A 16,124-nucleotide genomic window follows, 5' to 3' on the forward strand; every position below is an offset into this window, starting at 1 on the left:
TCGGATCTTGGGTCTTTCTTTGCTCGTTAACCAGCAGCAAAACCCCGTGGTGTTTTGATGAAGCCAAGTCACTAAGAAACAAGGCGCCTTGATTAGGTGCCAGGGACTGGGAATCAGGAATGGTTAGTTTGGGTAAATGAGGGGTGCTGGGTAATTTTATGACAACTTGACACAGGTTAGAGTCATTTGAGAGGAGGGAACCCCAACTGAGAAAATTTCCCCGGAAGTTTGGACTGTAGGCAAGCCTGTAGGGCATTTTCTTTCTTTCTTTTTTTTTAATTGTTGTTTTTTCGAGACAGGGTTTCTCTGTGTAGCTTTGGAGCTTATCCTGGAACTCGCTCTGTAGACCAGGCTGGCTCTGCCTCCCAAGTGCTGGGATTAAAGGCGTACGCCACCACTGCCCAGCTGGGCATTTTCTTTCTTTCTTTCTTTCTTTTTTCTTTTCCATATACAGAAGAGGGCACCAGATCTCATTACAGATGGTTGTGAGCCACCATGTAGTTGCTGGGAATTGAACTCAGGACCTCTGGAAGAGCGGTCCGTGCTCTTAACCTCTGAGCCATCTCTCCAGCCCGGGGCATTTTCTTAATTAGTGACTGATGTGGGAGGGCCTAGTCCACTGTGGATGGTGCCACTCTTGGGCTGGTGGTCCTGGGTTCTATAAGAAAATAGGCTGAGTGAACTTATTGCCTCTGCCTGCTCAAGATGAGGCAGGCTGTGTCTGCGGGCACCAACAGCTCAAGTGAACCACTAATTCCTTTTTGACTTCAACGAATCTACTGGACACCACCTGGTACAAAAGGGTTAGAATGGCCAAAGGTACACATGCATGCACGGGCCATCGAGAGGGCTCAGTGGGTAAAGGTGTGGTCACCAAGCTTGATGACCCGAGTTCGATCCCTTGAACCTACTTGGTTAAAGAAGAAACTGTCTCCCGAAAGTTGTCCTCTGATACTGCAGTACTCCTACATCTCCCCAATTCACACATAAAATCAATAAATGCAATTAAAAAACTTCAAAAGTCAAAACATTAAAATCAAGATCAAGAGCCAGGCGGTGGTAGTGCACGCCTTTAATCCCAGCACTTGGAAGGCAGAGGCAAGTGGATCTCTGTGAGTTCGAGGCCAGCCTGGTCTCTAAAGTGAGTTCCGGGAAAAGCGCAAAGCTACACAGAGAAATCCTGTCTCGAAAAACCAAAAAAAAAAAAAAAAAAAAAAATCAAGATCAAGAGTTGGATGCGTATCTAGTACCTGGGAGCCAGAGACAAGATCACTACAAGCCTGAGGACAGCCTGGGCTACATAATACATTTTATAATACAATTTAGACCAGCTTGGGCTATAGAGTGAAACACTGTCTCAAAAACAAAAAACAAAACCAAACAAACAAATAAAATAAACAACAACAACAAAATCCCATTACAGGGCTGGCAAAATGGCTCAGTAGATAAAGGTGCTTGCCACCAAGCCTGGGGACCCGAGTTCAATCCTCAGGACCCACAGGGTGCAGGGAAAGATATGACTCCCACAAGTTGTCCTCTGACTTCCACATGTGTGCCATGGCATGTGCACATATAATAAATAAATGTATGGGCGGGGGTGGCACATGGTTTTAATCCCAATACTAGGGAGGTAGAGGTAGTTAGTTAGATGTGTGAGTTTCAAGCCAGCCTATTCTATACAATGAGTTCCAGGCCAGCCAGGGCTACACAGTGAGCCATTGTTCTCCAAAACAAAAACAAAACAAAACAATAAATAAACCAACTAAGGGGAGAGAGAGAGAGAGAGAGAAGGAGAGAAGAAAGGGGGTAGGGGAGAGAAGTATGGTAGATGCTGGAAGCGTGGGGCCAGCCTGGAGACAGACGGGGTGACCAGGGGGGCTAGAGCGTCCATGTCTCCCCTAAGGGATGACCGCTGTTCCTGCCTAGCCAGCTGCTTCTAGCACTGAAACATCTGACTTCTCAAACAACAGCAGTAAAGCAGGCTTTCTGATTTATAAATATCAAAAGCTGCTATATGGTTTGAATCTTAAACGTCCCCAAAGGCCATGTGTTAAAATCCTCAGCTTGGTGCAGGCGGGAGGCAGTAGAAACTTGAAGAGGCGGGGCCTAGGGGGAGGTCTTCTGGCCACTGAAGAGGTCCCCTTGACCCCCTTGGTTTTGAGATGCGGTTTCACTCTATAGCTCAGGCTGGCCTAGAATTCACTATGTAAGCCAGGCTGTGATCTCCCTGTCTCTCCCTCCTGAAGACTGGGACCATAGGCATGCATCTCCAAGAAGGCCTGTTCCGCTTCCTCGCTGACCCCACCGTGATGTGCTAGCCCACCAGAGGCCCCCAAAACAACAGCATCAACTGAACAGATTCAGCCTCTGATGTCGTAAGCCCAAGTCAACCTTTCCTCTTTCAAACTGCAGCATCTCAAGCGTTTTGTTATAGTGACAGAAACCTAATCATCTCCCACCAAAACTTCAGGTTGGAATGTCTACAGTGGCTCTCCTCGTAGGGACGGGGCAACCCGGGAGGGGATAAGAGAGGCCTGTCCGGACAGGCGGTGCACATGCTGTGCTTTGGAACAGGCTGGCTATGAGGTGTGTGCATTTTATGGACATTTCACGGAGCCATAGGTGATTTGAGCCTTTCCTCTCAATAAGATGAAAGACAGACAGACAATGTGAAAACAGGAAATTGGCTATATCGCAGCCCCAGCCTCACCCTGATGGATAGGACGAACACACATCACAACTTCTAAAATCAGACAACCAAGGAAGTTAGGCTGTCAAGAGAGGGCAGTGCTCGGGTTCCTATGGTGACCACGAACTGCTCAGAAACCCATTCTGGAGTTTCCCAAGAGCAAAGGAAAAATGGAGGGTGGGAAATACAGTCATGGGTCCTGGCACATCGCACTCCCTTCTCCCCAATCTTCCTGGGTAAGGAAAGGGTGTGATTTTGATGTTTCTGTTTTGTTTCTTGGCTAGGTATGCCAGGGAAAGAAATGTCTCCTCTGAAGAGCTCCTCCTTGGCACAGAGGCCTGGCAGTCTTGCCCAGCCCTCCTACCCTTTGCCTGGAATGTGAACAAACCAGCTAGACAAACAAAAACACAACTCAAGGCTTCCTGAGGCCCGGGCAGGGAGGCCGGCTGAGGTGGAGCTCACCGTGCATGTCCATCATCCCTGGTGACGAGCTGTCCTCTGGAGTAGTCACCTCTGAGCCACACTTCTCATCCTTGCTTTTCTTCTTATTCTTGTTTTTCTAGAGAAACATGGAGCAGAGACCCATCCAGTGAATCGTGTGCGCGCTAGCGGCCCAGGGAATGGCACGAATATTTAATTCCGTCAATCAGAGCCCCCAAGCCTTGGAAGGCTGTCTTGGCCTGCATCTGAATGAGGCCCACAAGGTGTTCTATGCCCACCTTGGAATCAAAGAGTCTCACTGAGAGACAGATTCTGGGACATCATCTCACCTGTCTGTGGGGTTGTTGCCTGCAGGCAGGCAAACACCCTGGCTAGTGGAAACTTCTTCTTCTGGAGGGAAACACTATGGGCAAGGTCATGGTCACTGTTATGCTGGCCAGGGCAGGTATGGTCATGGCCAAGACATGGGTCACTCTTGAGCCCCTTGGGGGCTGTCTTTCTCAAAGTGTTGGGAAGGATGGAAAACTCAAAGAGGCAGTGGGGAATGGAGAAGATGCTTTTGGGGTGCTGAGGATAAACCCCAGAGCCTCATACATACCAGATGAGTGCTCTGAGGGTGAGCCACACCCACAGTTCTCAAGGAACAGAATCATTTTGGTTTCTATGAGTGACGGTTAAAAAAAAACTCCTAAAATAAGTCACAGACGGTCTGATTGTTCAATGCAACAATTACAGAGACTAAGGCGGCTCTCTTTGGATTTTAATCAGGACAATCTGTGAGGCATGAACATGTTAAAATATCTCAATATTCCCAAGACAAAGAGGGGGAGAGAGCATGCAGCTGCCAGCACTGTTGGGGTGTGTTGAGGGGACTGCACCTATGTGTACACTAGTGAGCATGGGCACTCTGGAAGGATAAAAGTAGGTGTACTGTTACCTACAGGGAGGTAAACTCAAGAGGGGTGTGTGTGTATGCAGGTGGCAGATTTAGGAAGAGGTATGCAGCAAAATTAATATTTAAATAGATCTGGAGAGATGGCCCAGCTGTTAAGAACACTGGCTGCTCCTGCAGAGGACCCAGGTTCAGTTCCCAGCACCCATATAGTGGCTCACAACCATCTGTAACTCTAGTTCCAGGAGATCCAATGCCCTCTTCTGGTCTCTGAGGGAACTGCATGCATGGGGTGCATATACATGCATGCAGACAAAATATTCATACATGTTAAGAAATAAGTAATTTTCTTTTAAAGTAACATTTAAAGAAGATACAAATGAACAGAGGCAGAACATACATATTATTACTGGTGGCATGGGGAGTACTGCTAATGGGTACTGATGAAAATGGTATAGAATTACTAATTTTTTTTTTCCGAGACAGGGTTCTCTGTGTAGCTTTGGAGCCTGTCCTGGAACTCACTTTGTAGACCAGGCTGGCCTGAACTCAGAGATCCACATGCCTCTGCCTCTTGAGTGCTGGCATTAAAGGCGTGTGCCACCAATGCCCCGCTAGAATTACTGATTTTTACACTATATTTATTTTAGTTGTATTTGTGAGCAGGGGCTGGGGGGGTGGTGATGTTGCCCAGTGCATAGGTGAAGGTCAGAGGTAACTTTCCAGAACTGGTTCTCTTATTCTACCATGGGACTTCCAGGGATCGAACTCAGGTTATCAGGCTTGGTGGCAAGTGCCTTTACTACTGAGCCATTATAGACACTTGCAATCCCAGCATCGTGTGGTTTGAAGAACACAGAGCCTCACATGCTAGGCAAACATTCTACCACGGAGCTGCACCCTCAAAGAAAAATTCACCCTTTCAAAGAATGCACTTCAGCCTGCAATCCTAGCATGACAGGGAGGGGAGAGTGAATTCGAGACCAGTCTGGGCTGTATAGCAAGACCCTGTCTCAAAAATGTAAAATAAAATGAAACAATGAATGTGCACCTCAGAGTTAGTAGGGCCATGGTCATTCAAATTTCTCAGCTATAATTCTGTAACAGGAGCCCATGAGAGGGCTCAGCACTTACTGTCAAGCCCGAAGACCTAAGTTGCATCCCTGGAACCCACATGGTAGAGAGAATGGAGCCCTACAGATTGTCTCCTCATTTCCACTCACATGCCATGGTACATGCATGCACGACACACACACACACACACACACACACAAACAAATAAAAAGAAAGTAACATCTGAATTTTGACAACTGTTCTGCTTATTAGAAAGAACGAAAACTTCAAAAATATTGTTTACTAAAAAAAGAAAGAGAAAAAAAAGATGGTATAACTGTGTCCTAATTGAGGATTTTATTTTATTTTCCTGTTTTTTGTTTTGTTTTGTTTTTTTTGAGACAGGGTTTCTCTGTAGCTTTGGAGCCTGTCCTGGACTAGCTCTGTAGACCAGGCTGGCCTAGAACTCACAGAGATCCACCTGCCTCTGCTTCCCGAGTGCTAGGACTACAGGCGTGCGCCACCACAACCCGGCCCTTTTCCCGTTTTTATTTTTTGAGACAGTTCTCTGTTTAGTCCTGGCTGTCCTAGAACTAGCTCTGTAGACCAGTCTGACCTGGAACTCACAGAGATCCCCCTGCCTCTGCCTTCCAAGTGCCGGGATTAAAGATGTGCGCCACCACTGCCCAGCTCCTAATTGAGTATTTTCTAAAACCATGAAGCTGACCCTACCCCCAGCCCCATGGACAGAGTTCCTGGCTGTCTGGAGATTCTAATGTAACTGTCTGGGGTAGGGCCCAGGAATCTGCATCTTACCCAGACGCTCAGCCCTAGAGAAAGAGGGGGTAGGCAGCACACGGCTGTCATGGCTCAGAGCTGAAAGGGACTCGCATTTCCGGAACCCTAGGCTAGGCCAAGGATTCTCCAGGCAACACAGTGCACATTCCGGGTACAGAAACCGCAAGCTAGGCATGGCTCCTCTCCACAGGGAAGAGGGCAGGAGGCCCCACAGTGAGGTGATGCATCTAGCCTCACAGGTTAGCCAGGGCTTGTCTGACTCCATCTACAGCCAGTGCTCTTTGCCTGGCCGGGAGCTGTCCCATCCTTCCCATATATTACACGCTCCCCTTGATCCACTTGGCACCTTCCTGATGTCTGCTTCATGCTAGTCTGTAATTATCTTCCCCCAACGAGATCAGAGATTCCTTGAGAGCAGGGACCGTGTCTCCTCAGCCACAGCCAGCATTTCTACATCACCTAATGATGTGCAAGGCCCAGGCAGGGGCCGGAACCAGGAACGGCCTCGGAGGACTAGGGATGCCCTGCTCTTTGTCCAGTTACAACAGGTGGACGGGCCAAGCCTTGGTTCCTTACGGTATGAGGGGTCTTGGTGGTTCCAGAAACCCTGGTCCAAATGAGAAGGGTTGTCAGTCACCTAAGTTCCCGGCCTGGTATCAACTGTGTGTGTGTGTGTGTGTGTGTGTGTGTGTGTGTGTGTCCGTCCGTCCGTCCATCTGTCCGTCCATCCCTGTGCCGCCCCCCCCCCCCCCCCCCCGAGATCTCAAGGAGCAGGTTATTTATTGAAGACAGGTCGGAGAGGCAAGTTCCTTGGAAGGGAAGCTTAGCCTCCATCTTTACAGAGACAGTTGCTGTCTCATAACAAAACTTATCAACCGTGGCCATGTTGCTCTCCGACGCAGTTGGGGCCAAGCTATCATCTTCTCGGAGGAGGGCACCAAGTTCGGGTAACCTGGGCAGGGGCGGGCATGGAAAAGACCGGAAATACAAAGGCCTTTTGGCGGGAAGTGGGTTGGTGGCTTGTAAGCATCCTTCTCCAGGACACAGCACGGTCACCACAAGCAGCATCGTCCCATCTGTCCCGCTTAACCTTCCGGTAGCCCCTCTAGGAAGTGGTGCAGGCATCCCATACCAGGCTCTCTCCTTCCTGGCCTGCTAACAGCCCCTACCATAGAAGGCTCTCCAGGAACAGAGAACACATACATCTCAAAACCAGAGAGACTTGAGTTGGAGTCTCCATTTGACGTAACTGTATGACCCTGGGGAAGTGGCTATACCTCTTAGAGATCATGTCTTCCCCTTGTGAAAGGATCTAAAAAGATAGTTAAGTAAGATGATGGTATGACGCATGAGCGAGGGGCCTGCTAGATGGATGGGTGTTCAGGAATGGGGCCACAGTGAAGGCAGAGGCTTGTATACCTGGGTACCACACTGCCTGTTCCTACACAGAGGGCACAGGGCTCTAGCGGGGAGTGAGCCCTATATAAAAGTGTGTCTCCTCTGACCGGCTGTGGGGCTCTTAATACAGACGACAACTTTCTAGGGACATTCCCCCTGTCACCGAGGGCCAGATTCTAGGGCAGGGCTGTAGGAGGCTGATGACCCAGGCCCAGTGGGCTTTCTAGGCCTAGGCTGGGCTCTGAGCCTTCCAAGAAGTTTGGTTTTAGGTCCCCAGGCCATGGACAGAACCCGACAGCCCTTCTACAACGTAGTGGCCACCCCTGGGTAGGGAATGAAGACATGTATGTACTCACGTCGTCAACTTTCGGCTCTGTCACAGGAACCCACTTATAGATCCGTAGGGAGGTGTCGCCAACGGTCACCCATTTCTTCTCCCTGCAGGAAATAAGGAAGAGCCCATAACCAGGGGGCTTTGGACAGGACTGCTTATGGGTGGAGGGTGGCAGAGGTCACAGCTACAAGAGATGTCTGTGTAGCCCAGGGGCTAAGACAGCAAGCTTTGATCACACAGATATGGCTGGAATCCCAGCTCCGTCCTTGATGGCTGGGGCCCATGGGGATAACCTTGGCTTTATGGAAGCCTCACCCCGCCTACCCTCCTGGAATGGAGAAAGCCCTCCTGGCCGCTTCCCTTCACAACAGCACGGGGCATGGAGGGGTGGGGTGGGCGTTGAGAGGTGAGCCTGGCCTTGTGGGGATGGATCCTTCTCTACATGGACCCCTGGTCACCTGGGTTCTAAATTCCCACAGGACAGAACCCAAGTGCCCTGCTGAGAGAGACGGCGATACAGATGAGGAGGAGGAAATTACAGACCGTAAGAAGGGAAAGGAGTGGCCATCAGGGATAATTAATAATGACGCCCTCTCCAAGCCACTGCCATCTGCGAGACCATTACTGTTAGACGGTGTCACTTCTTAATATTCAGAGGCCCTGTACCTGGGTGGGGGTAGGCACAACTTGAGGGGAGTCACCAGAGGCAGAGGTGGAGCTTAAACCCCAACAGTCTGGGGTCCAGCGTGGCCATCTCAGGGAGGCAGCCTGACGTTTCATCGAGTTCAGAAAGGAACGCAGCTGACTCGAGGGACCCACAGTGAAACGAGAGTTCAGAGGAACAGACGTGGCTGCAGTTTCGATGATAACAGTCCCGCTGCTACCCAGGCAACGTGAGGACCTTGGCTTCTCCACCCAGACTTTACCTATGGTCTTCCCCTCACAGGCTACTGGGACACATGGCAGGCTCTGCCGCGTCACTACCGAGGCTTTGGGTAGTGGTGGGGTCGGGGCGCTAACCAAACCCTACACCTCCATCCACAAACTCTGCCCGGTCAGGTCTCCAAGTTCCTGTCAGCTGTGGCCCGGCTGTCATTGTTCACAGAGACCATTTCTAATTGCTCCCACGTGCTAAACACCACACCCACATACTCTGATGTTTACATGGTGTCACCTTCCCACTTGACAGATCAAGGAAGTGAGACTTGAGGAGGTGAACTCATAACCCCATAGTGAGAATCCAAACCCTCAGCACTGGACGGGACGCTTTCCAGAGCATCTGTCAGGCCCCGCCCATGCTCCCTTTAGCAGGGGAAGCGTGAAGTGAAGACAGACGTCTATCTCCATCTCTCTCCTGCCTCCTGGAGGCAGAGTGCACAGCCACGGGTCTCACTTTTCACTGTCCACTGGAGTACTCGGAAGGTACCTGGAGCGATAGGGCCATTCCCAGGAACAACCTCACTGACAAGCCTGATGGCCACTGTGTACTAGAGGCCAAGCTCTATGACCCCTCTCCTCTCTCTCCTTTCTCTGAGATTACTAAAAGGTAGGAACACATCTTACGGATGAGAAAACAAGCCGTCCAGAAACTTTTACCGTGGTCGTGGTCAAGCAGACAATTGATGGTAAAACAAAAGAGTGGCCGGGCGGTGGTGGTGCACGTCTTTAATCCCAGCACTCGGAAGGCAGAGCCAGGCTGATCTCCGTGAGTTCGAGGACAGCCTGGTCTACCAAGTGAGCTCCAGGAAAGGCGCAAAGCTACACAGAGAAACCCTGTCTTGAAAAACCAAAATTAAAAAAAAAACAACAAAGAGTGAGTATAGATTTTGATGCCAGGGTCCACCTTCTGCTATTCTGCTGCCCATGGACAGGAAAAGTCCACTCTAGAGGCTAGCTGAGGACAGAAGTTTCTAGAATCAAAAGGCCAAAGTCACCCCATTGGGACTCACAAGCCCTGGGCTAGCTTTCTGGGTCTGAGTCTTAGTAAATCAACCAATTCAGAGCCGGAGGGTGTTAATTTTATTTTATTTTTTTAAATAATTGACTTGTAACGCAAAAGCCATAGTTCAGGTTGGAAAGTACTCCAGAGTTCTGGACCTCCCAAGATGACAGGACCCAGGGTGGATGTCTGAAGTTAGCAGGCATTATAGGCCACCAGCTGCTCACTGGTTCCTTCTTCCCGCGCTGATGACCTCTTCACTGGGGTACCGAGGTCACCCCAGAGAGAAAACAGTTTGTAGACTATTGCTACGTGTGGGAACTGAGGGAGCTTTGGGGACAGAGACAAGAGTTCTGGACTTGACCTTGGGAGCTGGGCAGGATGGCGTACAATTTTCAGCAACCTTAAATCCCAGCACTTGGGAGGCTGAGGCAAGATGATTGCTAACAATAGGTCCCAGATGGCTCTAAACTGCATGGTGATGATGGAGATGATGATGATGGTGACGATGATGATGATGATGATAATTATAGGGGCTGGTGAGATGGCTCAGTAGGTCATAGGTAAAGGTGCTTGATGACCTGAGTTAGATCTCAGAACCAACATGGTGGAAGGAGATGACCTACTCCCACAAGTTACCCTCTGACCTCCACGAGTGCATCACAGAATAGGAGCGCTCTCTCCTCCCCCTTATGTGCAAGCACAGACAGAAATAAATAAAATATGAAAGAATTAAAACAAAACAAAACAGCACTCTGGAGGCAAGTTCCAGGACAGCCAGGACTACACAGAGAAACCCGTCTCGAGAAAAAAACAACAACAAAAAGAGGTAGACGCTGACCTGCTGACCTTGGGATTGACCTTTGACCTCTGACCTGGGACTTGGCTCTTGGCCTCCTGGGAAGCGGGACAGAGCTCTCACAAAGGGGCTGGCTCAAGGGAGCAGCTGAGATCTCCTGCAAGTGCCCCAAGCCCATCAATGGGGAACACACAGCTGGCTGTCCCAGGGTGAGGAAGGGGGGACAGGACAGTTCCCAGCCAGGGCAGCAAACAAATGACCCACAGGACCCACGTCCTGTTGGACCTCCTAGGACTTTTCAAAGGCTGACTCCACTGCCAAAGTAGGAGAAAGAAGGAAAGAAAGAGGGAGCCATAAAAACCAGAATTTTGGCTACTCTCAACACATGATCTGGGGCCCACATGCCCTGGAAGCCACAGCCTGCTCCAGATGACACACGCTGGCTCCCTCCCAGCCCCCACCTCTCTCTCACCACCTGGAGGCATTCACATGGACCACCAGGCTGCCGCTCACCCGAGCCCGAGCCCAAGCCCTCTTGCCTCCATGGCCCCCGGAACCAGCTTCCTCCCCTGTCTACCAGAATCGTGTTCCTGAGATAAAAGGATGAAAGGAAGCCCCAGATGGGGGACTATAGCTCCAAAGTTCTTCCCCAGCTCAGGCTCTTATATAAACTACAAGAGTCCATTTTCAGATTCTCAAGGCCAAGGGAAATTTCCAGGGTTCTACTGGATCGATGTCCAGTGTGCTCCAGGTGACTCCAAAGAGCTCTAAATCCATCTGTTTACATTCACCACAGGGCTAGTCTTTGTCCCCTTGGGAGACTTGTCCTCATCCTAATCAGGTGGGTCTGGGTGTCCCTCAGATGGCCTCTCTCAGGGATGGGTGGAAAGCCCCCAACAAACTGGCCACTGTCTTCATGGTAAGTTGCTAAGGGACCCCTTGAACCAAGAGCAGGAAGGCTCTGGACCAATACCTGCTATGCAGCTCTGAGCTCCCTTGGTCTTTTCCACTCATATACGGGGCCTCCTAAGTCTGGCCCAATGTCCCAAAACAGGACCAACCATTCTGTTCTTCTATAGCCATCTTCTGGCCACCTCACACCCCACCAACCTGCTCTGCTGGGACACCAGGCAGAAAGGAGATGAGAAAGAGCTGCCTACTGTGGCTAGGGAGGCGGTAGCTCACACAGGCTTCTTCTGCAGGGCAAAGGAAGGGAAGGGCTGGCCAAGAGGGTATGAGGAGAGACACCACCCTGGGCTTTCGGAATGAATAGACTGCCAGGCACCTCAGCTCCCCTCTGGATAAAATACAGAATGACTCATTGAATTTGAGTTTTTCAGATAAATGGACAACTTTTCGATATGTGTAGGTATGTGTATTTCATGGAATATACTTAACACAAAGGTGTGTGTGTGTATACAGGCCAAAGACAAAACATAGAGCCCTGAGCATATTAAGTTCAAATTCTACCACTAAAGCATTAATCTCAGCAGAAAATTGCATTTATGTTTGCTTTTTTTGAGAGAAACTTGAATGTAGCCCAGGCTAGCCTTGAATTTACTATGTAGCTGAGGCTGGCCTTGAACTCCTGATTCTCCTGCCTCTACCTCACAAGTGCTGAAATTATAGGCATGCACCACCATACCCGGGGAGAAAGGTTTATTTTTAAAAATCATTTTACTATTTATCTGATATTCAAATTTAGTTGGGTGCTGTGTATTTTCATTTGCTAATTCTGGCAACCCCATGTCTCAGCCAATGGTGAAATGCATGGTTGGTGGCCACAGTTAATAAACAGCCCCAAAGCCTTCAGGGTGGATTGCAAGACTGTTCTACAGACAGGGAAAAACTAGATTCTGCACCTCAAGGAAGCCCCCTCCATGTTTGTTTAAAAACGGGGAGTGAAGCAAAACCAAAATTTCTACAAAGTCCACCTGACATGAGGACATTTACAAGGGTTCCTGTGTACTCTGGTGACTCCTGACTAATCTGTCAGTCCTCAACAGTTGGAGAAGGCGAGGGGGCACCGAATCCCCTAGGGCTGCCAGGGTTAGAGAAGTGAGTTTCTTATTCTGCTCAAGGTCACAGCAAGGCAGTGAAGTAGAAACTTAACCAGGAGAGGTCTTTGGAGGTCATGACATGCTTATTTCCCCCCCAAAAAAAAACGTAGGGAAGAAGGCAGCCACATCCCCCACTCCAATCCCAGGCTTGGCAGGCTGTGAACCGGCCAGGATGGAAGCCTCCAGGCATGCTGCTCTGGGGCCCGCAGGGTGGAAAGCCCCATCCCTCCATCTGCCCGCCCTGCAGAGCAGCTGGTCTACCCAGCCGCAGCTGTCACAGCTCCAGGACCAGAAAGGCAGTTTACACCAGGCCCTTTCTACCCTCCAGGCGGGTGAGACAGAAGGGGATCACGCCCTCACATCAGGTCTTTCTTTGCACCGGGACTGAGGCAGGGGAGGGGGGCCACCCCAGCCTTCCCTTGAGAGTCCCACAGGAGAGAGGGTACCGTGTTGGTCTTCCTCCGTGTTTTGGCCTGCAGCTGTTTCTGCCATTTTTAAATGGCTCCAGTTGGGCCCTGGGCGCCTTGCTCAGCAGGGGAGCTCCCGGCACCCAGGACTTGGATCTCAACTTTGGAAAGCCTCCCCTTCTCACGGTTGTGAAAATTCTTTGTCCCATTGGAGCCAAACCCAGCCCACGGCGGGCATCCGGCCATCCGCAGACAGCCCTTTCCATAGGAGGCCCGGGAGCACGTGGACTTTATTGATTTTTCTCCTTGCCTTTTTTTTTGTTGTTGTTGTTGGGTTTCACTCTAAAAGGACAGCTAACTTGTGACACCACTAGACCTGAGACAAGCCCCCGAGTAGTGTTTAAAAAACAACAACAACCGAGACGGTACTCAAGAAATGACACCCCAAAAGGAAACAGCCTGCAGTGGGCCTGGCCAGTTCCTCCTATAAAGGACAGGACCAGCCCGCGGCCGCTGACACTCGGGGACACCCTCGCGGCTGCTCGTCTCCCTCTCGGACCCCGATGCAGCCGTGAGAAAAAACAAAAAAACAAAACCCAAACCATAATAAAGTTGAAATCAGGGAGCAAGGAGTTTTCAACAAGTCTGACCCAACCTGGTGGTGGACTACTGGCGCCTCAGGCCTGGCCTCTGGGGCCGCCTTGGAAGGCAGATCCCGACGAGGCCCGTGAAAATGTTCCATCCTACTAATTATAACGAGGCCACGCCGGGCACGATCTAATTTTGAGCTTGAAAAACACGCACGGCCCACACCGAATCTCGCGGTCCCCCTCCTCCTCCTCCCCCAGTGCAGAGAACAAAAACAACGGTCGCTCGCTCTCTCCGCAAAACAAACACCAGCTCCAGCTTGGAGAAGGCAGACACGGGCCCAGGACTTGGCTTGTGGCAGCAAAAACATCGCGTCCCCCCCCCCCCCACCCGAGCTCCCGGCACCGCGCGGAGCGGGTGGGAGCCATGGGTGCCCCGCTTCCCAGCCGCGCCACCACCACCTTCCCGGCGCTCGCCCCCATCTTCCTTCCTCGCCCGGAGCCCTCGCTCCAGGCTGCCCAAAAGCGCTAAATTTAAACGGCTCGCGCTCTGCAAACTCCGCAGACTCGAGGGCGCCGAGGCCTGGGAGGCGGGGAGCTGCGGGCGGGTCGGGGCGTGGGGTGTATGTGTGTTGGGGTGGAGTGGGGGGGACACACCGGCGCCGCGTCGCCCCGGGAGGAGACCGCGGCCCGCTCCGCGCTGCACAATGGAGCTCGCGCTCTGCCCGCCGCCGCCGCCGCCGCCGGCATCACGGCCCCGGCGCGCGGGAAGCCGCTTTCATGTGACTTGCACAAAAAAACGAAATGGCTTCTGGGGCCGGCTGCGAACCCCCCTCTCCCGAGCTCCGAGCTCCGGGTTGCAGCCGCCGTCGCCTTCGCCGCCGCTGCCACCGTTGCCACCGCCGCCGCGCCAGGTGGGCGACCCGCGCCAAGCACACCTGGGCAGCGGACGCAGCCCCCGCGGGGCGCAGGTGACCCGGGCCGCGCGTCCTCGCCAACTCCGGGCCCGGGGTCGCTGCGCCCCGCGGCTCTGTGCGCTGGGTCCCCGCTTGCCGGCGGCCGCGACGCGGTGCAGCGAGCCGGGGCGAGCGAGCGAGCGAGCCGGCGCCTCGGCTTACCATTTGCGCACTTTCTCGATAGCCGCCATGACCCTCTTGATATCATCTTTGGCCCGGCTCCTGGTCTCGGCTCGAACCGACCTGCCCGACATGGTTCTGGCGGGGAGGGAGGAGAGGAGAGGAGAGAGAGAGAGAGAGGGAGGCTGGGGGAGCGCGCCCGCCGGGTCCTGCTCGCCACACTCGCCCGCTCTCTCACTCGCGCACAGACACACACTCACACACATACGCGCACACACAAAGCCTGGTGCCGCCGCGCGCCCGGGGCCCAGTGCGCAAGCGCCGGGCGGCAGCTGCACAGAGCGAGGGGGAGCGGCGCGGCCGCCAGGAGTGCGGCCTCCGGGCGCCGCCGCCCTCCCCGGGGAGCCTCGGGGACCTCGCCCGGCGGGTGGAGGGGACCGATCCGGGGTGACCCCGACCTCCCAGCACGCGGGACTGGCCCGCGCGCCGCCGACTCCCTCGGAGGCCGCAGGTGCGGTGGGGATCCTTCCCCCACTCCGCCCCAAGACACACACCCTGGGGATGGCAGACTGGGAGGCCGTGGGTGCCCTGGCCTGGGGTGGGTGGCCGCGGGCGCGATCGTGCAAGTTTCTCGTCGGGCGCTTGACTTCTCGGAGTTGGAGGCGGCGGTTCCGGACTCGTGATCTTGGGAAGAGTTGAGGCGCCGGGCTCTGGCCAAGCTAGCTAGCTGCCTTGTTGAAATGTGCGAGCTAAGACGTCTGCCTCAACCGTGCCTAAACTGGAGTCCTAGTTTAAGGGGCCCGAGCCCGGTGGCAATTGGCATTGTCGCAAGGCTTCCTTTCCTTCGGAGAGAAGTTGCCCCGGTCACGGATAGACCTCCCTGGGGTAGGTCAGAGGACCACAAATTAATCTTAAACGGCTCCTGGTGGGAGCGCAGTGTACTGACCCGGCAGCAGCAGGTAAACGGGACTGGTCCAACCCAGAAAGACTTTCGAGAGGCTGTCCCCCGATCCCAGGACAGAGCTGGGTGGCAGAATCTACCGCGGTCAATCAGGATAGGGACAGGTGGGTGTGCAGCTGCGGCTAAACCGACTGGACCAGAGCGAATGCTTGCCCAGGTGGATGCTGGGAAAAGAGATGACCTAATGTGGGCAAGCTAGTGCCTGGAGAGGAGCTAGACCAACACCAGTCATTTCACAGATGGGGAAACTGAGTCAAGGAAGGACTTCCAGGTTGCAGCCAGGAACTTCATTGATTGTGTTACCAAGCATCTCCCCTGAAGTTTGGGGGCGTTGCGGGGGTTTGGTGGAGAGAGCTAGTGGGGATATGAGAGTGAGAAATTTGTGGGCTTTTCCCCAGGCGTATCATTTCACGGTTTTAAACACACGGTCCTGGTGAAAAACCATAGTCGGGCGTGGTGGAGCACTCCTTTAATCCCAGCGCTTGGGAGGCAGAAGCAGGCAGATCTCTGAGTTCAAGGTCAGCTTGGTTTATGTAAGGAGTTCCAGGACTATATAGTGAGACCCTGTCTCAAAAACAAAAATCAGAGGCTGGAGAGATGGCTCAGCAGTTAAGAGCACTGACTGCACCTGGCGGTGGTGCGAACGCCTTTAATCCCAGCACTCGGGAGGCAGAGGCAGCCGCATCTCTG

At 52.6% G+C, this 16,124-nt stretch overlaps 1 protein-coding gene across 3 annotated transcripts in view; it reads right to left on the reverse strand.

The window, feature by feature from the left end:
- Bcl7a (BAF chromatin remodeling complex subunit BCL7A) overlaps positions 1-15,392 on the reverse strand; it is a 35,925-nt gene extending 20,533 nt beyond the window's left edge. Inside the window, exons 1-4 of one of the 3 annotated variants that reach the window (XM_036172382.1) lie at positions 15,028-15,392; positions 14,516-14,611; positions 7,628-7,709; positions 3,152-3,248 (exon numbers count right to left, since the gene is read on the reverse strand). In XM_036172382.1, coding sequence (XP_036028275.1) covers positions 3,152-3,248; positions 7,628-7,709; positions 14,516-14,607 — 271 coding nt within the window. In that variant the 5' untranslated portion in view covers positions 14,608-14,611; positions 15,028-15,392. Of the gene's footprint in view, positions 1-3,151; positions 3,249-7,627; positions 7,710-14,515; positions 14,977-15,027 lie in introns of those variants that run through there. The other 2 variants (XM_036172383.1, XM_036172381.1) reach the window with 2 other exon arrangements.
- Positions 15,393-16,124: the final 732 nt, after the last annotated feature.

Source organism: Onychomys torridus, chromosome 22 (genome assembly GCF_903995425.1).
Source record: "Onychomys torridus chromosome 22, mOncTor1.1, whole genome shotgun sequence".
Classification (NCBI taxonomy): domain Eukaryota; kingdom Metazoa; phylum Chordata; class Mammalia; order Rodentia; family Cricetidae; genus Onychomys; species Onychomys torridus.